The sequence below is a fragment of the Planococcus citri genome, chromosome 4, assembly GCF_950023065.1.
Source record: "Planococcus citri chromosome 4, ihPlaCitr1.1, whole genome shotgun sequence".
NCBI lineage: Eukaryota > Metazoa > Arthropoda > Insecta > Hemiptera > Pseudococcidae > Planococcus > Planococcus citri.
The window spans coordinates 64550175-64574513 of NC_088680.1; the positions used below are offsets into that span (position 1 = coordinate 64550175).

General features: G+C 33.9%; 1 protein-coding gene across 5 annotated transcripts; it reads right to left on the minus strand.

Annotated features, from left to right (window-relative positions):
* Csp (Cysteine string protein) lies at positions 1 to 24283 on the minus strand. 5 transcript variants are annotated; one of them, XM_065363332.1, is made up of 9 exons: positions 24126 to 24283; positions 23654 to 23784; positions 20657 to 20795; positions 18186 to 18338; positions 15260 to 15391; positions 12672 to 12761; positions 7463 to 7513; positions 5541 to 5730; positions 1 to 1632 (listed from the first exon to the last, which is right to left on the minus strand). In XM_065363332.1, the coding sequence occupies exons 2-9, from the start codon at positions 23671 to 23673 to the stop codon at positions 1616 to 1618; spliced, it is 792 nt and encodes a 263-aa protein (XP_065219404.1). In that variant the 5' UTR covers positions 23674 to 23784; positions 24126 to 24283; the 3' UTR covers positions 1 to 1615. The 5 variants fall into 5 exon arrangements, with proteins under 5 accessions (XP_065219404.1, XP_065219405.1, XP_065219403.1 ...); XM_065363333.1 differs by having other exon boundaries at positions 5599 to 5730; positions 23982 to 24267; XM_065363331.1 differs by having other exon boundaries at positions 23982 to 24266.
* Positions 24284 to 24339: the final 56 nt, after the last annotated feature.

Here is a 24339-nt window from a genome sequence, read left to right on the forward strand (position 1 = left end):
TAAATCAGTGAAATACTTTACTTTCAGTAAAAGTACAATGATTATAAAGAACGTAGTCGTATCTCTACGCATTGAATGAAAATAAACATTTCCAATAAACATGGTAAATGAAGAAAAAAAAGAGAGAGAAAAAAAAGGGTATAACCTTTACGAACATGTAGTACTTATACGCGTGCGCATACGTTCTTACATGTAAAGGTATGTATAATACGAGTATGTAAAATTACAAATTAATAAACCAAACAAACAAAATATTTTTTTGTTCATAAATAAAAAGCCGTCTGCGCCCAAAATAAACGTAAAAAAGCTCGCGAAACAAAAAACAACACGTGCTTATAAGCAGGTAATAATAAAAACACGTGACTTGGCTGCCATAACTTCGTGAAATATTTATAATGCGTATAGAAGAATACATCATTAAATCAATTAAATTATTAAAATTTAGGGAACGAAGATACAGAAAATAAAAAAAAACCAATCGTACAGACTCGATTTGAAAATAATAATATATAATAATATGTTGATATAAATTGAAAAAAAAAAAAGGAAAATAAAAACGCGCCAATTGGGTGAAAACTTAATCCAAATTAAAGCGTTATTGGGTCACCATAAAGAGACTAGTTTCCATGGAAAGTAATTTTAACACGTACCATAATACACAAAAGGACTAAAACAACCTATGTTAGTATTATTATACTCACAAAATAGGTATCGTCTATATAATATTCTACAACAATGCTTTATAACATATATATATATTATATAAGATAGTAACACGTACATACATTTAAAACAAAACATACATTGTCCGAAAACAAAACAAGAGAGAAGGAATTACTCGTATTTTTTTTGTAAAAAGACAAACGAATACATCGCGGAGAAGGAATAAATAAGGTACGCTTAAATAACAAAACATTCAATTAGTCGTCAAAACATCGTTGTGGTGACAATCGAAAAAAATAAAGCTTTAAAATAAAATATTAAAATTCGCTTCGTGGGGCGATCCTTGAACGAATAAACGAACATTTATATTATTAAATATTGAAACAAAATAAATAAACGAGGCAGGAAAGAAAAGAGAAAAAAAAGGGGAAAAATCAGATACAGTATTTCGATTTATCCGATTAAATAATGATACCGATATACTCGTATAATTTAGTAATAATAATTAAAAATAAAAATAATAATAATAATCATGATAGCGTAATAATAATAAAAGGTAATTAAAGATGAGAAAAAAGAGGAAAAAAGAAAAACCGCCGCTGACTTATTTTTTTATTTCTTTCGAATTCGATGTCGTGTCGTGGTGAAATTTACAAATTTCGTCTCCAATATGTGATGATTAGTCGACTTATAAAAGACTTATCGGCGGCGAGAGGCTGTATTAGGTAAGAGGTACATGTTATACACGAAAAAAGGAGAAAAAAAATTAGATTAACTGGGCTAATAGTGGTACGCGACGCGAAACGCACTATCGTGCAAAGATTAACAAATTTGATGGGCTGCTGTCAACGTCGGTCTTCGACGACGATTACAAACACTTACACGTAGAATAAATAATTTGTTGTATCATTCGACATCAGCCTTCGATGACGGCGAAATCGGCTGCATTTGGCTAGTTTTGATTCACTCCTGAAACGAAAATAAATCAAATTATAATCGATTAGTGGCGTGTACGTGGAAGCTTGATTATTTCGGTTCACCAGGAAAGCGGAGGAAGAAAAGGTTCAAAGGTTAGTAAGTAAGTAATACGTCGACACTAAGAGACCGATAAATGATGAATAAATTAGGTGTTTCAGCCCAACATAACATGAGCATTGAGCAATGTAAAGTCGAAATCTTTTATTCCACGAAAACAATTTTACAAGCTCTCTCCCCTCATTTTAAATGAAAACCAAAAAAATAATACCGGTACCTTCCCCCCCCCCCCGGATAAAAAACCGAAAAAAGTTGAATTTATATCAAAATTCCTCCTTTCAAAAAAAAAAACTTCTGTGTCCCTAATCATGAGTTCCACAAAGTTACAAAATTGAAAAAAAAAGAAGAATAAATCAAAATCAAGGGATATTTTCTGAAAATATCTATTTCCACATTAAAACGATTCTACATAACCCCCCTTTCAAAAAAAAATCAGGAAAAATATAAAAAATTGATATCTAAAGAAATTTTTTGAAAATTTTTCGTTATGGATAAAATCTTTCTAAAGAAGCACTTAAAAAAAAAAAAAAAAAAAAAAAACATCCGCCAGTTTCCCACATGATATCGGTTGTCTATAAAGCCCCTCAAAGTTGAAAAAAAATCAACAAAGAAAATGAGAAATTATTTGAAAATGTGACATGTCTAGGCAGAGTACTTTTAAATAACCAAATTTTCAAAAAAAAAAAAAAAAAAAAAAAAAAGTTTGGTCCTCCAAATGATGTTGGTCCTCTTATATGCTGCCCCTCAACTTGAAAAATATCAAAAAATATGAAAAAATGATTTGAAAAATTTCCATCTCTGAGCAAAATATTTCTACAAGATTCTTTTTTCAAGAAACGCGTTTCCTCAGTCCCCCCCCCCCAATAATGTTGCCCCCCTAAACAGAGACCTCCAAAGTTGAAAATAAAATGAAAAAAATGGAGGTGAAGTCCCCTCTGAGGTAAAAGTTTCAAGTCATGGATAAGTTTTATGCTTTCATAAAAATGAAATCTCATTGATAGTGATAAAATACATTAGGTACAAGATGTCAGAATGTCAATAAGTCATTTGTGAAAATTTGACATAATTTCATTACAAGCTCTTAAAAGTCAAGACTTGAGATCTAAACATCCACTCCAAGGTTATTCTGAGTCATAAAAGGTCAAAAGTTGATCATTTTCGTGCAAATTTTTAAAATTTCTCCTATTAACTTTGGACAAAGTTGTCGAAGAAGGGAGGGGTGGAGGTGTGGGAGGGGGCAATTAATCGTTTTCAAATTTCATGTAATTAATGATACATTTTATCAATTATTTCACCGAATTTCATTGATTGTTTATGAAGTCAGGATAGGTTGAGAGGAGGGGAGGAAGAAGGGGGGGGGGTAAGGGTCTCCTTTTCAAGAAAAAAATTGTTCGGTTCCCATATGCTGAGATTCTCAAAATGGAAAAACGAAAAAAGTGATACAAAAGAAAATATGCGAAAATTTTTCATTTTCTGTATCAAAAACCTTTCAAAAAAAAAAGGTCAAATTTATGCCAAATGAAAATTTTGAAAATTTTTCATAAATTTTTGGTATTTTCAAGATTTTGAAATGTTTTTTTTTTCTTTATTTTTCCCCCAAGTATTCAAATGCCATTTTAACATTTTAACGACGTTTAACACAATTTTTGTAAATTTTAATGAAATTTATGAATTTTTAGCAGTAATGAAATGATTTTTTCAAATTTTTGCTTTGTTTACCAAATTTTATCGACATTTCATTACTTTTTGATAATTTTTGGTGATTTTAAATGATTTTTTTTCTCGTTTTCATGTAATTTTGCAGGTTTTTAGCAATTTTTTATGCGATGTTTGCCAAATTTCGCCAAATCCTAAAGAAATCTCAATAGTTTTTTGGTAATTTTCGATGATATAATTTTTTTTGTGTGTTTTAGGATAGTTAGGATAATTTTTGACATGTTTTCGACGTTTTGAGGATGATTTTTGTCAAATTTCATCAGAATGTCACACTTTTTGGTACTCTTCGTAATATTTTAAAGCTTTAATTTGAAGTTTTCATATCATTTCATAATTTTTTCAGCACTCATTATGCTATTTTTGACAAATTTCGTTCCAATTTTACAGATTTTTTGTGATTTTTAAATTTTAAATTTTATTTCAATTTTCATGGATTTTATTTTTTTTTCAGTGCTTTCATATCATTTCAATGTGTTTTAAACACTTTTTGCATTATAACCAAATTTTGATAAAAATTCTCTTTTTTTTGTTTATTAATTATTCTTATGTTGTATTAATTTTTCAAATCATTTTGACACCATTTTACTGATTTTAACAGCATTTTTTTACAAATTTGTCTGAAATTTCATTACTCTTTGGTAATTTGAAGTGATTTTAATAGGTACCTTTTTTTGGTGTTTTTGTATCGTTTTAACAAGTTATGAACAAAGCATTTTTGACAAATTTTAATGAAAGATGTTTTATGCAACTTTTGCTAATTTTTGCCAAATTTCCCAAAAACTTCGTCAATTTTTGGTGATTTTCATGATTTTTGGCAATTTTTAGGAATTTAAAAATCTTTTTGTACCATTTTAAAATGTTTTAAGCTTTTTTCTGAGTTATTTTTGTCAAACTTTACTGAAATTTGATCAAGTTTTGTTGATTTTTTGTGATTTTAATTAGGTCATTCATTAACGAATGTTTTATACAATTTTTACTAAATGTCAAATTTGAAATTTCGTTTACCCTTTTGCTTTTTTTTTGTGACTTGAATGATTTGCGCGATTTTGTTGCTTTATTTATGTTTTGGAGTTTCTGTAACGATGATTCATATAATTTTTGCCAAATTTTACTGACATTCCGTCATTTTGGAGTGATTTTTATCAATTTTCAAGCTTTCGTTACCTTTTTAAAAATAATTTTAACACATTTTTTTTTTCACATTTTTCATTCAATTTTTGGCAAATTTTAGAGAAACGTCGTCATTTTTAAGCTGATTTGCGGCGATTTACTTTATTCATGTTTTTGAATAATTTTAACGATGTTTCATAAGTATTCAATTCTCAATTTCATTACTTTTTGGTCATTTTTAAAAATTTCAACGCATTTTTGGTGTTTTCGTATAATTTTGAAATGTTTTAAACGCTTTCATGCAATTTTGCCAATTTAAACAGAAATTTAAACAGAAATTTCCACCATTTTTGGGTAACTTTTAGCGATGGAAATGCTTTTTATATGTTTTTATATAATTTTACATACGTTTTTTAACACCTTTTAAATCAGTTTATATGTACTACATTTTGTCAAATTTCTGAGATTTCACAAAAACTTCAAATTTTATCATGTTTCTATATTTTTTAAAACATGTTTTATGTAATTTTGACCAAGTTTTTCCGAATTTTACAAAAAATTTTCAGTTTTTATTGGTTTTGAATGATTTTAATTATGGCTTTCCAAGTTTTCAACTTGTTTTTATGATGTTTCATACAAGTTTCATCAATTTTTTTTTTCAAATTTTCATGAAATTTCGCCAGTTTTTAATAATTTTAAATAATTTTACTACTTTTCAAGTATATGTACGTATTTAAATGCAGTTTTAAACTACACTTCTATGCAATTTTTTGTGAATTTTATCAAATGTTGACCATGTACAGCAAATTTTACATAAAAATTAAATCACAACAGCACTAAAATGAAATCTACTTCGTCCTGCTCTACCTACATCAATATTAATAAAATATATGTATATAAATACCCTAAATTTGAAATCGACTCGACTATACAAGGTGTTAGTAAGCTCGACCTAAACCTGCACTGTCTTGCTCAAAGTCACAATGAATTGTTGATTTACAAAGGTGAAAACTTACCAGTTGCGTAAGAAACTTTATCGGACGATTTCAATGACGTATTTTCTGTGGCACTTACCCCGGATGGAGGAGGCATTGCGTAAGCGGCGAAAGGATTAGTAGAACTAGTCGCATTATTGGTAGGTTGCGACGTAACAATATTTTCATCCTTAGTACTTCTACCAGCTAACACGTCGTCTTCGCTTTCTTCCTGTAAAATAGAATAATACATCGAATACGATAAGTTCATCGACCAGTTCAAATTTCAATGTTCGTATAGTTACTACGTATAGTTATATCTACTACACATACATACTGAGTACTCTAGCTAACATCTGCTCGTTCATAGAGTTTCGATTTCAAGAGGCAAGATATGTTTTTAAATGAGCAAAAATCAGATCGAATTCGTTGAACTGCGATTTTCAGGGTCAAATTTGGTTGAAATTTCGTGAATTAGATAAGAAGTCTGAATTTTAGAAGCACGAACTCGTGAATTTTTGAAAATTTTCCGAGCCAGTTTTGCAGTAACAGGTTGGCTAGATTAATGATGCAAAATTTTGTATACTTTTATTCTTTTTCTAAATTATTCAGCTGCTTTTTTGACAAATTGAATGGCAGATGAGCACAAGTACATCGAATAGATTACTAACGAGTTAGAAGAACTATTCACTACGCATACCTACCATAACGAGGTGTTGGTATTTAAGTGCTTGCTTAGGTAGCAAGTCTATAGGTAAAGGTATAATTAATAAATATAGGTACTGTATAAATCAAATCAAGTGTATGTGCATAAGTTGCATTAATGAATAGCGCACGCATACGTACCATGATCGATGAAAGACTATGCGCATGCGTCAACTCATGTTACTGCGCAGGTTAGACCTGCGCATTGCTGATTACTCGCGCATAGCTGCGCGCGCAGCAAGTCGCAAGTGCGAGTACTCTTGCGCAGAACACTCAGTATATTACAATGAAGAAAAGTAAGAATGGTAACACTGATCAAGAGATATAGTTTCCGAATTGTCCAGCGTATGACAATAGGAATAATTGAGCGACTTCATAGCGCATTGAAATTAGTTTGCAGAGTGAATTTTGGCTCCATAACTCCATTTGATGATATTTTGTGGAAATTTCAAGTTTCAAAAATCTGCTGGAGGCTCCAGAACGGCTCAAAATGATTTGAAACCGTTTCCAATTGATTTGGCAGGTTGAAAATAGGGCATTTTTAAATTTCAGCGTTCTAAGTCAATTTGGTAAAAATTTTGATTTTTCTTCTGATTTTTGACCTAAATTTGATTTTCAAAAATTCACCAAAAATCAAAATATACACTTTAGCACTTGAAATTTCAGCTGATGATGAATGTTTCCATGATTTCGACTGACCTGTCAATCAAAATGGCCGCCATTTCGTTAGTAAGCCCAATTTTTTTGGGCAAATTGGCTCTAAAATGTTCCTTAGGATATCCCCTTCAAGAAAAAAGTTGTCCCAAAGGATCGGTGAGAGGGTCCGATCATTCCTATGGCAATATGCTGGACTAAAATCCTTGCTGATTATTACCAACCTCAATTTCACAGATTATAAAACCGAATTCTTTGCTACAAGAGTACCTGACACTTTGCAGACTTGCTGTAAACGAGTAAACGTATAATTTATAGGTATGTAAAACAAGCACATACGCATACTTCCCTACCTGGCAGTACGTCTCACTATGCTATGCTGAATTGCAAAGCGAAACAAAAACATGCTGTACGTAGAATAGGCTCTCAGATGAAACTTGAGTACCCCTACACGAGAGAATTTCTTGAGAAAAAAGTCACAAGCAGGGATACTCAACATTTCAAGGGATCCTATCCTGATTCCGTGTATTGCATTTGCATACTCGCACCTAAATACGTAATAACTGTTTACGCGTATAAATTATAACCGTTTCGAGCTTGTTTACCTTTGTTGGTTTGGGCTGTTCGGTGATGACGACTTGGCGTCTGTCTTCGGTCTACAACACAAAAAAGAAGAAAAAAAAAAGAGAGGTCGAAAAAGCTACTAAATGCAAACTCAACTTTCTACTGGTAATTGTGAGGAATTCCACAAAAACAATGCAAATATGCACCAACACAATACCCAACATAGTTATTTTTCACTTTCTAAATTAAATTCAGCGGATTCCCATTGATTATGTGATCAAAATTGATGAACTTCTTGGACAACGAGCACAAAATGAGTTCAAATATTGATTCATCATTTTCAATTTTATAAATTGGTGAAATTTCACTGATACGTTAATTACTCAATTTTGCCCAATTTATCTGAAAAATGACGAAAGTCTATACTGATTCAAATTTAGAAAATGAAAAATACATAATTGAATAATTTGCCTAGAAACACGATTATATCCAAAATTCAAAAAATTTAGATTAACTTGTCGAACCGAGAAATTGATGACAGGATACCTTGATGGATCGTGAAATGCTATGCTTTTAGTCTTACAAAAATAGTTCTCGTTTGATAATAAATTGAAGACTTTTTAGGTAGGTATCATTATAATAAAAATAATACAAGGTTTGTAAATTTCTTCAATTTTGAACATGAATATGAGCAAAACATTAGGAAACTACGGTGTCGTAAAATTTTTTAATGCACAGCTGCCACTAGCATTTTAAAAAATAATAAATTTGATAGGTAATTTCAATTCTCAAGGTTGACAAACTAATCTACGAAATAACGTGAAAGTATACTTTGGTTATAGCACTATTATAGGCAAATTACTCAGAAACCATAAACGAAACACTTCATACGTACACCTAAGCTAAATAATGCAAAAATAAAACTTTATAAAACGAATGTACTCAGTTGAGTGGAAATCAAGGAAATGAATAGGGAGAGTACAGATTTGAATTGGGAGTTTTTGCGGAAGAGGAAGGTATAAATAAGTACATTAATTCTATGAACAAACCTGAGTAACTTTGGCAAATTTGTATTAGAACTTTTGATTTTAAAATATCTGGCACTGCACCTTCAAATTTTTATGCATATTATCATACCCACTGGGATAGCATCAGGAAACCTAACGTACCTGCAGATTGGTGAATCCGTCACATTCGACATTTTATACCTATGTACATATTTTGTATTCAGCCCTAATTGAAAATGATTGCATTGTTTCAGGTCGGATCAAATCTACACCGATCAAAAGTCTGATCTGATTAGATCTAACTGGATCAGGGAAATTTCTGGATCTGATCACATTTTAATCTGATATGGTTTCGTTAATCAGGTCTGCTCAGATCAAATTCGGATCTGGTGAGTGGTGAGATTCAATCATGTCTACCTCACTGGACCTAATCAGGTCTGAATAGATCTAATCTGATCAAGACTTTGATCCGACCTCATCTGATCAGGTCTGAACAAATCCAATCTAATCAGATATGGTCAGGTCAAATTGGATCCGTAAAATGTTCAGATCTGTTCAGATTCAATCATTTTCTGCTAAGACGGTGTTTACTGAATTTGAAAAATCCAATAGGTAACTACATAATATTCAAAATCCATTTTTCAAATTTTAAATCAGAGTTCATTTTATGCCCATGAAAGAGCCCTTTGACCCACGAGTTTTCATGATCAGCAAACACACTGCTTCACAAAGGGCATGATTTATTGTTATAACAGAAAAAGTGAATGCACGACAGAAAATGTGATTTAAACGACTGGCCCAACAAATGAGAGAAATGCCTGACAGAAAAAGAACTTGAACGACAGAAAAATTAATTTGACAACAAATAAAACTGCATGAGAAATCTGTGACAATTGCGCTTAAATTTTTACCACAGGTAAAGAAAGCCTTATGGGAACTGGAACCTACATAATAAATTTGATCCTTTTTATTAGTATTCTGCACTCATGGTCCATGTTTCGCAGGAATACTTCAGAATGGTCGATACGTATCACATAATTCTCTTCCTCAGACCAATACTCATCATTTGATTTCCCAGCACATTAGCAAGGCTGTTGAAAGCAGTTTTTGCCATTCCAATCTGTGATTTAATTTCTTTATGACCTCTACCATTGTTGTTCATCAACGCTCCAAGGTATCTGAATTGGTTTACATTTTCAATTTCCTGTGTTCCAATGTTGATTTTAACCTCTTTATCATCTTCTTTTGTAAATCTCATCACCTTGGTGTTGCCTGCGTTTATTTTCATTCCATACTTCAATCCTGTGCTGTTAATTCGGTCGATCATCTTCTGCATCTGAACTTCTGTCCCAGCAAGGATCACTTTGTCGTCTGGGTAGCTTATTTTGTTTATTCTCTTGCCATTGATCTTGAATCCCATTTGTTCGATTCGCGCTTCCCTCATAATTTTCTTCTTCATACAAGTTGAACAACCTACGTGAGAGGGGGCATCCTTGCCTCACACCTCTCTTTATTCCACATCAGTTCTCCAAGTACTCAGTTCCAATCTTGATGTTAGCGCTTTGCTCCCAGTACAGGTTCTTGATTATTTGCAGGTCTTTGTCATCAATATTGTATTTTTTCAGGATCTCCAACATCTTCTCATGGTTGACACGATCAAAATGCTTTCTCATAATCGATGAAGCAAGCAATGATTTCCCTATTTGCATTTAGTGCTATTTGAATGATCACTTCCAGCAGGGCAATTGCATCATTCTCTCGTCCCTTTTTTTGCTACAAAGCCATATTGTGTTTCACTTAGATTTTCATCTATCTTCTTTTCAATTCTGGCATTTATGATGGAGAGTAGTAGCTTCAGGGTGTGGCTCATCAGTGCGATGATTCTATATTCAGAGCATTTTTGCGAGTTTTTCTTTTTTGGTATTGGTACAAGATTTACTACTTTGAAGTCCTTAGGCAGCGTACCTTCATTGTATATTTTGTTTATTATCTTCAGCAGCTTCTTTTCATACTCTGGTGTTAGATGTTTAATCAAGTCTACTGGTATGAGATCTTCCCCCATAAAATTTCTTTGTACGCTAAGCTATAATTCCCATATGTAAGTTGAACAGTAAACAATTTTTAATATCTATTCAGGGCTGGGATTATGAACTTTTGTCACAGTTTAACAAAGGGCATGAGTGGATAAGATGGGTGATTTTGCCTTTTGCTCCTAGTGTAACAAAATCTTAGGGGTAGGTAAGTACCATTGAGGCATGTTCACTGACGAAGTTTCAGACCTCAATTGTGAGTGGTCCTTGAGTAATGAGCTTTTTACTCAAAATGGTTTTTATTTTTTTTCTCTGGATTGGCTTGACCGATTTCTTTCAAACTTGAACCAACTTACAGATCATCAAAAGGGCTTTAATTGAAAAAATTGACAGCTCCCCCCCACCATTTCCCCCCTTCAAATATTAAAATCAAACTTTCAACGCCTTCCTTACCTAAGAACCCCAAGAGGTAAACTTTTTAAACCAACATTTTTAGATGCGTTTTTAACCCCAGAATAACATATATTTTGCTCAAAATTTTATTTCATTGGGCACATGGTCAAAAATGAGAAAAAGTGGGGGTGCTTAATGATTTTTATAGAGTAATAATGAGAACAACAGAATAAGGATGAAGTTATTGACGTGATTCTTCCCATACTATTACTGTTTATACCAATATTTGACGATAATCAGAGTGCCAAATCAGTCGGACCCTCATTTCAGCATCTGTGCTCCCCCCCGCCCCCCAATTTGGGGGCCAGAACAAAACTAGCAATATGGGTGTCTTTTTCATATAAATTGACGCTCCCGAACACGAATATGAACTCGAAATAGCCTTATTGTCTACTGTTTAGATTTTTTCATTGTAGTTGAGGAAAGTTCAATCTAATTCACTTTATATTGCACTTATCCTCTATAAATATGGTATTCAGAAGAGTCTGATGATTATTTCGAGTTCATATTCGTGTTCGGGAGGGTCAATTTATATGAAAAAGACACCCATATTGCTAGTTTTGTTCTGACCCCCAAATTGGGGGGCGGGGGGGGGGAGCACAAATGCTGAAATGAGGGTCCGACTGATTTGGCACTCTGATTATCGTCAAATATTGGTATAAACAGTAATAGTATGGGAAGAATCACGTCAATAACTTCATCCTTATTCTGTTGTTCTCATTATTACTCTATAAAAATCATAAAGCACCCCCACTTTTTCTCATTTTTGACCATGTGCCCAATGAAATAAAATTTTGAGCAAAATATATGTTATTCTAGGGTTAAAAACGCATCTAAAAACGTTGGTTTAAAAAGTTTACCTCTTGGGGTTCTTAGGTAAGGAAGGGGTTGAAAGTTTGATTTGAATATTTGAAGGGGGAAAATGGTGGGGGGGAGCTGTCAATTTTTTCAATTAAAGCCCTTTTGATGATCTGTAAGTTGGTTCAAGTTTGAAAGAAATCGGTCGAGCCAATCCAGAGAAAAAAAATAAAAACCATTTTGAGTAAAAAGCTCATTACTCAAGGACCACTCACAATTGAGGTCTGAAACTTCGTCAGTGAACATGCCTCAATGGTACTTACCTACCCCTAAGATTTTGTTACACTAGGAGCAAAAGGCAAAATCACCCATCTTATCCACTCATGCCCTTTGTTATGATTCGTTAATGTTAATGAAACATAAAATCTCACATCAACTGTAGACCACATATCTACCAAAAAGTTAACGAGAAGTCACAGAAAAACTATTGAGTTAACAAATTTGTTAACATTAACAAAAGTTCATAATCCCACTCCAGGAATAAATTCATTTGGGGAAAAAGTATTCAGGATAAAAAGTAACTCACCGGGAATTTGGTTATTCAGTACATTTTTCTTCCCGGTTTTTGATTTCTTATAAATGATGTGATCATATTAGTGCCAAAATTCAGCCAATGGTTCTAACAACTCAGTGCATTCAGACATAAACTTAGTAGTGAAACACTCGTAGTGAAGTCAAGATACTAGTGGTCCATTTCAAAAATGACCGGTATTCTCATCAACTAATATTGAAATAGTATCTTGTAATTGTGTTGTCATACGAGTATTCCATATTGTATTATTGAGCACCAGATCCGGGTATTCCACCAATATTTCATTCAAAATAACAAAAAACCAAGACAATGACTGAAAGCCTGTACCAACACCCAAAAAGCTTTGGAATACTATACCCAATACCCATACCGGATTCTCTGAGGGATAATGCTGCACGGATACATGTTCGGATACCTGTTGTGATACCCGTACCTGTACTTGAAATATGGGTTTGGAGCCCTGAAAATAAGTAATTACTGTATCAACAACGCTTTTTGGTAGCATTATTCAAAAGCGACTTTGCAATATTGTAAAAATGTGTGAAATTTTGCAAAAAATTTAAATATTTACAAATATAAATATCGACAAAAATATATTTTTGAGCATTTCTGAGCAGTTCTTCTGAGACCAGAACTACACATCAAAAACAGTTGGAATTTTGACAGAAAATCAAAAATACCCATCAAAATTTTATTTAATTTCTTGAATGTTACGAATTTTAGAATAAACTTGATAAGAAATTATTCAAAATTTCATTTGCACACTTTTAGAATATATTTTATACCCCAAAACTGGATCATGACTTCGAGGATTTTTAAAAATTTGTGTCAGGCTATCCATCAAAATGAATTATACGAGTAATTCCAGCAGAAACTCAAAAAATTCTCATCACAACTTATTTAGAGCACTTTTGAAGAATATTGAACCCAAACTTGAGTCATGATTCTCTAGATTTCATCATTTTGTCGCTTAGACCATGCTACACACTTTTTTGTCAGGACGAGTTGTTGTGATTCATAATTAAAAATAGTCGTGCTGACGCATTATTATGTCGAATTGAATTGAATTGAGTTGAGAAGCTGTCGTTCTAAGGACCAACACCTTTTATTGTCGTTTAAGCAATCTTTTCTGTCGTGCAATTATATATAGGCCGTATCCTCTTCAGAAAATAACACAACAAAAATAGACTTCTCAGTGATCGAAAGTGATAGGCCTAGTAGTGCACTTGTGCAGCGTGCACACTAAATATATAACATCATTCTGTAGTGCATCGTGCAGAGACAGAAGAGACATGGGAAATCGTGCAGCGTATACCATCTGTGTTATAAGTAAAAATTAATAGATGCTCGGATATTCTCTGCTTAGATCCTCGAGTGATTTCCCACTTTGCAGAATTAATACTGCTTAGAAATAGACTCCAGAACCTAGCAGTGAATATCCGGATCTTCTCTTACCCTTGGACGACCCAACATGAAATAAATTTGCATAACAACGCAAGCCTTTTTACAGATAGAAGGAAGGTATGATAATACAATCATGATCAGAGTAAGGAATTACAAAAAAATTAGGCTTTTGTGTTGTGTCTAATTGCGATTCATAAAATTCAAACAAAACCACAGAAATATTTCAAAAAGATGGAAAAAAAATTCTGAAAACATTAATTATGATTCTTTAATGATTTTTCTGTTATCAGCCGTTGAATTCCTTGCCCTTTCTATGATGAATGAAAAATGAAATTGCGCATAAAGAATTAAAAGGGGACAAGAGTCAGAAGAAGTCTGGATCAGAACTCAGCAAAATATATACAGAAAATGTTATTGTCTTTTCCATCTTTTTGAATTGGCAAAAAAAAGAGGATATTGCGTATTAGGGTAAAACGATGCAATTTTATTGCAAAGCTGAGCAATGGCATAATCGATTTACACTTTAACAACTAACTACAAATGTCTGAAGCATACAGCGATTTACTTTACTACTGATCAAAACCCCCTCCACTCTCATTTCTTGGGAAGTTTTCCTATTTTCTTTACCCCTTCTACTCTTTCTCACCTAAAAAATTCAAAAATGCCTAATTTTTACAAAAATATAACACCTAAGAAACGTTGAAATAATCCAGTGCCAAGAAGAGGTGTAAAATATCCATTATTACTCAAGTGGAAGGCTGAATTTAGCACAGACTAAGATAGGTACCTAATTTCTTCAAATTGATAAAGTTGTACGTGAGCTGCTTGAGGTACAGAGAAGCGATTACCCGGAAAACAATTTTCAAGTCGGGCTATTTCATTGTTTTTTTTTTACTTAAGTAGGCAATTAGTCACGTTTTTAATTGATTGTTTCAAAATATCACTCTTCAGCACACACTGAAGAGCTCTTAGAACTATAAACGTAGCCGCGTACTTGAAAAAATACCCTATCGAACGGTCGACTGATATCAAAGTAAGTACAGGAAGAAGACAGTATAGTTGAAAAAGCAACTCGCAAGGCACTGGGTAGTTTTGTTGAATTTCTTAGGTATTCATTTAAAAAAATAACAATGAAAACGCCATAACAAGCTAATGAAAAAGCCAAGCCAAAAAATGTAGGTATTCGAAAAAAATATTTAAAAATACTGAAATCGATAAAAAAGGAAAAAAAAACTAACGAAATATCGTAAAATTTTGAAGCTAAGTGATCAATCAAAACGACAACTTTTTCATAGCATAATCTAAAAATGGTGTGATATGTAGAAAAAAAAACAATAATTCAACAAGTCCTTAAAAAGCGAAATGGAAAAATAAGCCAAGCGTATAAGATAACGAACAGAACAGAACACGTATGATGCAAATTGAGTGCCATTTGTGTGATTTGGATGAAAATTTGAATGATGTTCGAATTATTATGGATGGATACGTGTGTGTGTAATGAAAATGCTACATTATAAATACATACGTACGTATTTTGAAGAGATTTGTACTTACATTCAAATTTTGATAAGTTCCAGACTCGTCGTGAGGTTTAGGTTTCAATTTACCGCAACAATAATTACAACAACAACAACAGCAACAACAGCAATAACAACCGGTAATTACTCCGCAGAAGGCTAAAAATGCCTGAAAAATACGAAATTGATTAATAATTAGTTTTTATCAGACTATAACGCTGTGTTAGCGAGGTTTGAATTATTCATTTGCCTGATTTTTCTGAGAACAAAAAAAAATACCTATAAGGTCTGTACTGTCAACCATGATTTTGAGCGTTTGAGTGGGGATGTCTTTGACACCTAAATTTTTATCCATGGTATCTAACGGAATATTTTTTGAAAAAACCACTATTTTTTCACTTCTTTTTTTCACTATTTTTTTCACTACTTTTTTTCAACCAAATTTTCAGGAAGCTCCCAACTAGACCACCCCTCCCCCGAACGCCTCACAAACACAAGAAATTAACAAAGTCAAATTTTCATGGGAAAATGTTCAAAAAAAATTGAAATGGGAACAAAATTTGTATGCAAGGTATTTTTCAATTTCAACCGAAATTAAGATATTAAAAAAAAAAAAAAAAAAAAATACAAATGAATTGAACGCATTACTGAATTTTTTTATTTTTTCACTACCTTTTTGACTAAATTCACCAGTTTTTCAATACTTTCACAACACTGAAACTGATTCACGACTGTCAATTAATCATTAATAACTCCTCCCAAAAACACGTCAAAATTCCAAAAAAAAATTTTGAAAATGAGAAAAAATTGCAAGCAATTTTTTTTTCAATTTTTCCAGTGAAAAAGAACTGCTACTTGATAATTAGCAGAACAAGTCAGAGAAACAGAATTATTATTCAAAAATTTTTGCTGCTTCAATTGTGGTGAGGAAAGAGGAGGGGATTAGTGGGATTAGATCAGAATTTCTTCCGGTACAATTTTTGTCTGGCTACAATTTTTCTATTTTGTAAAGAAAACAAGAAAAAATACTCGTACATAAAAAATCAAAATCGTGAAAAGAATAAAATAGTGAACATGTCAATGTTGGATTAGCTGAAAAATTTTCAAAATGTTTTCATGAGGCCCGGAGGGGGGGATAGAGGAAGTCAAAAATTTGGCAAAAAAACAAGACTTTTGAAAAGAAATTCTTTCAAATTTCCATACTGAAACAGACATTTTTTTGGAAAAACAAGATTCAGGGAGACAAAACAAATAAATGGAATTAAAATTCATCAAAGTTGATTTTTTTCCTAATTTTCATAAAGAACCAAAAAAAAAAGTGAAGTGATAAAGCAGGAACTTTTCTTCAATTTTTTTGTCAAAATTTCCAAAAAGTCTTGATTTTTTTTTATGAAACTTGGAAAAAATCTCGTTTTGTTTCTATTTCTCTCGATCAATTCATTTCCACGATTTTTTTCTTCTGAGTTTTGATTTTTTTATTCGTGTTTTTCAAGTTCTATTTGAAAATAAAAAAATTAGGTAGACTTCTTGATATCTAACGAATTTTTTTGTTGAAAAAATCACTACTTTTTCACTACTTTTTTCAACCTAATTTTCAGAAAGCCCTCCACTCGAACCCCCTCCCCCCTCCCCACACACCAAAAAATTAACGATTCTTTCCTAGAAAATTTTCAAAAAATCGAAATTGGTAGAAAATTTGTATACAAAGTATTTTTTAATTTCATTTTTAAAAAAACTTTTTTTCCCAATGATTTGAAAGTTTTTGTTGCGCGTTTGAATTTTTATATTTTGCACTACCTTTTTGACTGAATTCGCTACTTTTTCACTACTTTCACTACTCATTTTTAAAATCAGTATTTTTTCACTACTTTCCCTACCTGTTAGATACCCTGTTATCAATCATGATTTCAAGCGTTTGAGTGGGGATGAATTTGACATCCAAATTTTTAAAATGAATGGAGAGGAGCGAAAAAGGTCAAAAAAGTCAAAATAGGAATCAACGAATACGATCAAAGAATAATTCTCGAAGTCATGATGACTTTCAAAGAAAAAAAGGCATCACCTTCCCCTACCCCCCCCCCCCAATTGGTCGGAAAAGTGTAAAAAAATGCTGAACACGAATACGTCCCTGAAGTCCCGCCACGAGACGAACAGTAAGGGTTTTCAAGGTCCTGAATGTGATTGAGGATGACCTCATTTTTTTGATTAGACTAATTTCACCCCCTCCCTTCTGTGACTCCTCTATTCGAGTTAATTTTCTAACAAAAATTACGAAATTATGCGACATAACATAACTCTATATTAAAGTCAACTTTTTTTGAAGGTCAATTTCAACTTTTTTGAAAAAAAAAAATTCATTTAAAATTGAAAAATGAACTCGAGGGTCTGTAATTTTACAGGAACACAATTCAAGTCAAAATTTGGTGTTTTAGACAATTTCTGGAATTATGATACTAGATTTAGACCCCCCCCCCTCCATAAAAAAAAATCTGAGGGACATAGAAGGGTCGGACCGAAAATACAAGGTCAGCATATTCCTGCTCAGTACCTTCGAAAACATACCGTTCGAAATATTTCACGACTTTGAAGGTTCTTTTCAAGTTTGATCCTTACATGGGGGACAGGGGGGAGGGAGGTCATCTCGAGTCGATTCAATTTGATTTTGGGTTCAGGTACTTCGATTATGAACAAATTCGTATATTTTTTTTGAAAAATAATTGACTGGCAGGGTTAGGGTTAAAGATATGCATTGAAGTGTAATTAAACGATGGAAAATGATATCATTTCTTTGTGTGGGTAATAATAAACATCAAACCGAATCTTTCATGAACGAAGCGATCCGATTGGCTGAAAATTACCGTACCTATACGTTGGCAAAATGAACACGGCCCCGTGAGCGAAATAGTTATTAAAAATAAAAAATAAGAACCGGATGTACTCGGCGTGAATAAATTTATACTCACTTTGCACCAAACGGACGTGACCAAAAAATACGTGTTAACATTCTCTTCTCCGAACTGCTCAGCGATGTATAATCCAAGTGATCCATAATTATCGTAGATATTTCTCTTTGTATCGTCACTTAAAATTGCGTGAGCTCGGTTTACATCCTTAAACTGTAAAAAATAAACAAATTCGAAATTCAGTACGCTTTAAAAGGATAGAAAATATTAATCTCGCGCAGGAAGTTTCATTCGTAAAGTATGTAAATGAAAAAATTAGTGGGTAGGTCCAAAGATTTCAAGTTTTTGGTGCAGTAAGCCTATTTCGTGGCGTTTTGATTGGTTCAGTTTTATAGTCCGGCATATGACAATAGGAGTAATTGCACCCCCCCCCCCGCCGATCCTCCGGGACAACTTTTTTCTTAAAGGGGACGTCCTAAGAAACATTTTAAAGCAAACTTGCCAGAAAAAAAGTTGGCCTTACTTACAAAATGGCGGCCATTTTGATTGACAGGTCAGCCGAAATCGCAGATTTTGCGTTTTAACATAGGACTTGCACGAGCTTTTTCAAACTTTACAAAGGTAGATCGAAAGATCATGCAAAAATTTATCACCTGTCAAAATTTCAAGTGCTAAAGTGCATTTTTCGATTTTTGATGAATTTTTTAAAATCGAATTTAGGCCAAAAATGAGAGAAAAAAATCAAAATTTTACCAAATTGACCGAGAAAGCTGAAATTTGGGATATACCTTATTTTCGACATGCCAAATCGATTGGAAACGGTTTCAACACGTTTTGAGCAGTTCTGGAGCCTCCAGCCGATTTTTGAAACTCGAAATTCCCACAAAATTCCATTAAATTGGAGTTATAAAGCTAAAATTTATTGTAAAAACTAATTTCAATACGCTACGAAGTACTGCAGGTGAATTTCAAGTCGTTTTAAAGCCTCCAGTAACTTTTTGAAAATTCCTGAAGCCTCCAGCAGATTTTTGAAACTTTACATTTTTACATTTCATCAAAATTTAACACCCACTGAAAACGACTTCTGGTGGATTTCAAGTCATTTAAGAGCCTCCAACGACTTTTTTGAAAATTACTGGAGCCTCCAGTAGATTTTTTAAACTTGAAACTTCCCCAAAATTTCATCAAACTAAGATGGAAAGTCGAAATTCATTCTGCAAACTAATTTCTATACGCTACGAAGTTGACTGCTGGTGAATTTCAAGTCGTTTTGGAGCCTCCAGCAACTTTTTGAAAGGTTGTATGATGTTTTTTTGGAAAATTGAAATTTCCTAAAAGTAGCTGGAAGCTTCAAAACCATTTGAAACCACCATGTAGTCTGCGAAGTAAATTTCAGCTTGCAAACTCCATTTGATAAATTAATGTTGGGGAAATTTCAAGTTTCAAAAATCTACTGGAGGCTCCAGTAATTTTCAAAAAAGTCGCTGGAGGCCCTAAAATGACTTGAACCCACCTGAAGTCGTCTTCAGGTGTTAAAATTGGAGTGTAGAGTAAATTTCAGCTTTCCATCTCCATTTGATGAAATTTTGTGAAAATTTAAAGTTTCAAAAATCTGCTGGAGGCTTCAGGAATTTTCAAAAAGTCGCTGGAGGCTTCAAAACGACTGGAAATTCACCTGCAGTACTTCGTAGCGTATTGAAATTAGTTTTTAGAATAAATGTTAGCTTTACAACTCCAATTTGATGGAATTTTGTGGGAATTTCGAATTTCAAAAATCGGCTGGAGGCTCCAGAACTGCTCAAAACGGGTTGAAACTGTTTTCAATCGATTTGGCATGTCGAAAATAGGGTATATCTCAATTTTTCAGCTTTCTTGGTCAATTTAGCAAAATTTTGATTTTTTCCCTCATTTTTGGCCTAAATTCTATTTTCAAAAATTCACAAAAAATCGAAAAACGCACTTAAGCACTTGAAATTTTGACAGGTGATGAATTTTTGCATGATCTTTCGATCTACCTTTGTAAGGGTTGAAAAATTTCGTGCAAGTCATATGTTGAAACGCAAAATCTGCGATTTCGGCTGACCTGTCAATCAAAATGGCCGCCATTTTGTAAGTAAGGCCAACTTTTTTTTGGCAAGTTTGCTTTAAAATGTTCCTTAGGATGTCTCCTTTAAGAAAAAAGTTGTCTCAGAGGATCGGCGGGGGGGGGGTGCAATTACTCCTATTGTCATATGCCGGACTATTATGCCCTCTCCCTCCACCCATAAAAACAAAAAAAAAAAAAAAAAAAAACAGAAAAACCAATTTATGGAAAATCTTCTTGGGCCTCTGACGATTTCTAGGATTGCCACTCAATATCATGAGACTATAAGCCACGTTTTCTGATTCGAAGAAAAAAAATTGAACAATTTTTAAAAACTGCTCTTGGCCCCTTCAGAGTCCAACGACCCCTAGAAATCGCCAGGCAAGACCTTAAGCCAGCTTTACGGTTGAAAAAAAAATACAAAATCGTGTAAACAGGAAGCCATTACCTTATCAGCAGCTTCAGGATTATTTGGATTCTTGTCCGGATGGTATTTAAGAGCTAACTTGCGATAGGTTTTCTTAATATCGTCCGAGGAAGCTGTTTTTGGTAAGGCGAGTATAGCATACAGCGAATCACCGGACGTCCTAGGAGTAAATTCAAAAAATTAAAATTAACGTAATAATACGATCATAATAATAGAATTGTTCAACATTTCAATACTGGTATGAACATTAGAAGGGCAATAAATGAGCATATAACTTCCTTGAAACGTTCTATCTAAAAATATATATTGCAGATTGGGTCTAAAAATTGAAATATAAGAACAATTTAATTTTTTTCTACGGTAGTTCCTACTTCAAAAAATCGTAGTTTGCAGCAGATCTCACAAACCTACAAAGTTTGAAATCTCAAAACGGTGACAATGAATTGCATTAACTCTACAGCACACAGACCGGTCATCATATCCACTGTGTAGATTAAATACCCTCATTTTTCCTACACAGACAAATTAACACCAAGTACGACGGTGACAGTCGACAATTGAGACCGGATTCTACACTGCGTCGCGTTTTTAACGTATTGCGTTTCAATTTTCAATTACTCGATGAAATTGTCCACCGTCCGAGACGAGATTATTGAACGCGGACCCGGACAAGCGTACAAGCAGTGTATTTACACTCGTGCTACTATACAAGTACCTACATTATGGTAGATATTCACACAATTGTACAGTGCGCCAGTGCCAGTACAGTACATACTCGTATGAAGCGTAGGTAGCATAAATCTAATCATCGAGCCTCGGAGAGCAATCTCTGACAACGACAATATAATTGACGCTGCCTCCTCTATCATAGTCAACAATCCGATAGTTGATAGAATTAAAACGATGCGGACGTAAGTAAGCTGAGCAGTGTAAGTGTAAAATCGACGCGTACGTAACGTTCGGTGGCCGCGTAACGCAAGGGTTAAATTTGCGTGAATTTTTACCATCTTTAGGCTACGTTACGTTACGTCATTAGATAAGCGAAGCAGATGATCAGCAGGATATCGACGAAAATCACGGTGTAATTATTCGAAAGGTGTCCATCGCGTATACGAGACAAAAGCGATCATGAAACCGAGCAGCAGCAGTGAGACCAGATGCTGGATGTGGAAAAATGTACGAAATCTGGCTATAGCTACGTTTCTAGCAATTCAATTGACCAGACTACCGGTAGCATCGACGACCACGAGTACATCCGCATCCATCGACTACTCAGCCAACTTGACCGACGCCATACAGAAACAATACAAGGTTAACGAAATCCTCAAAGACGTTTACTCCACCATATCTCAAAACATGGGTGAAAATTCGCGTAAATTAAGCTTGGAGGATTTCTCTTGGGGTATATTCAGCGGCAGCAAAGGTCGTCTGCAAGGTTTCGGTGATTTCCAGCTGGTCAACAACAACACTGTTCCGATGGCGCAGAAACGTAAGTTGAACGTCTCGTTCGAGTTCACTGTTCCGATGCTGGGAGCAATTTGGGAGAAATCCGTATGCCTCGGGTATAGCTGCGCGATGACGATGGAGTTGGAGAATGCGGTGTTCGTTTTACGAGCTTCGTTCGACGCTAAGGAATGCGTATTCGAGCACTTGGCGTACTTGAAGAGCTACAGTAGTGCTCGATGCTTCGTCAGCTACTTGAAAACGTCTTCTATACCGAGTACTTTTGTACAGACGACGGTCAAGTTGCTGTCTAAGGTTATGAATACGCAACCGTTTCATAAAATAATCAAAGATAACGTCGATTACGCTCTGCTGCAGCTTCCTTTGTTCGACGCGGCCGATATTCGAAGAATATGCGATGCTTATCAGCAAATTTGAGGCGTCAGCGAGACGTTGCCCGATCTACGTTGTAAGCCTTGTATTTTCTAGAAAATAACTATCTAGTTGTAAGTGTACCTATGTAGAAGTCGAATAAAAATGCTACCTAGACTAACAAGCGTGGATTACTTACTCGTCCAGAATTTTTTGAAGAACGAATACTTGGAAATATTCGAAGATTAAGGTTATTTTTACATGTTTAGTTTGTTTACATTCGTATCAATTGTGAACTTCAACATAGAGATAGGCTAGTTGAGAATAGTCTACGTGGAGGCAGTGTTTTGATACTATTTTTGCTTCGTTTCTTCGAATTTCGAATGCGAAGAGGGTGAAAAATTGGGAATAATTTGGTTCAAGGCTGCTAACAGATTACTGATGAGGAGTGACAGGAGCACTTATCGTTTTTCTCATAATTGGATACTTGTTTATTTTCAACCAGTCAGAAATCTCGTTCGTAAAACAAATTTAGATGTTGCAGCTTGAGAGAGGAACCGAAATAGGATAAACTTAGTCTTCATTTTCGCTCTGATAATTTCCTCTGGCTGATGTTCCTTGTACCAAAAACCGAAAGAACTGGTCAAAGTGAATTATTAAATTATAATTACACGAAAAAGTAGGCAATTTTGCCCCAATTCGAGTCTCCACAAAAGGAATAGAAGAGCAGGAGACGAAAAAGAGAGCTAGGAACGCGATCATAGGTAACGATTACATTTCAAATCTCATGTCTGATCTGGCCAAAGTCCAAACTATTTACTTTCACTTTCCACTCAACGCTACGAGTTGGAATAATTTAGCAGACATTTTGAAAATAACGATTCTTCTGATTCTGAAATCTTGACTTCAAAAAAGCGAAACAGTTTCGACCAACGACTCGATGGAACCCAGCAATCAAAAAAATCGAGACAGATTTGGGCACGAGTTGACTTCAGGTAATCTACGATAGCTGAAAATAATCTCAAAACACTGTCTTCGATAAATTAAAAACCCTAATAACCTGCGAATCAGCTTCTAGCATCATCGTGGTGGACTACAGACAATACTTCGATCGTGAAGTTGAGTAATATGCTAATTTACTGGTAACATATGACAGCATAATATACAACTGACCCATGATCAAGACGATGGGGTAAAACTTACGAATATTTTCTTCTTTCCATCTCGTACGATTAAATCAACCCAACACTGATGTAACTCGAACCACCGATCAAATCTGACGACAAATAGCTCTTCTATCCAGCCAACTACGACACTTTTTCAACAAGCGGAACCTGAAACAGTCAACCATATAGGTAATATAAAAGGTGCGTAGAACTACTTTCGATACATTTTTAAAGCGGTGTGAATATAGTACTTTAATTCGAGCTTAAATCTACCACGTACGCGTGTACTCGACCCAAATAACGCTATAAAAACCTATCATTTCGTACGCCAGATGTTCAATAAAAAATGGTGAAACGCCAAATACCTTGTTTGAAAAATCTGTAACCGCTGCGTCTTTTGAACCTTGTATTGTGCTAACACATTGCAGAATACACACGTATTGGTGACATCTTCGAGATGCTATAGACTCGAATATATAATTATAATTAATCAAAATCAATTAATATACCCGAATCTGAAGTACGTTGAGTTGAAGAATTATCGATGAAAGAAACCGAATGGCGATACAATCAGGTTGATTAGAAGTAAAAAAGGTATGCAATAAGCTATCCCAGTTCACAGAGTTGACCACACAAACACACAACCAAAGTAAACACACAGCGTTGAAAACACAAATAGACACAAAGGTGGTGGAGAAGAACGTCCACTGGTCAATTTCGCGG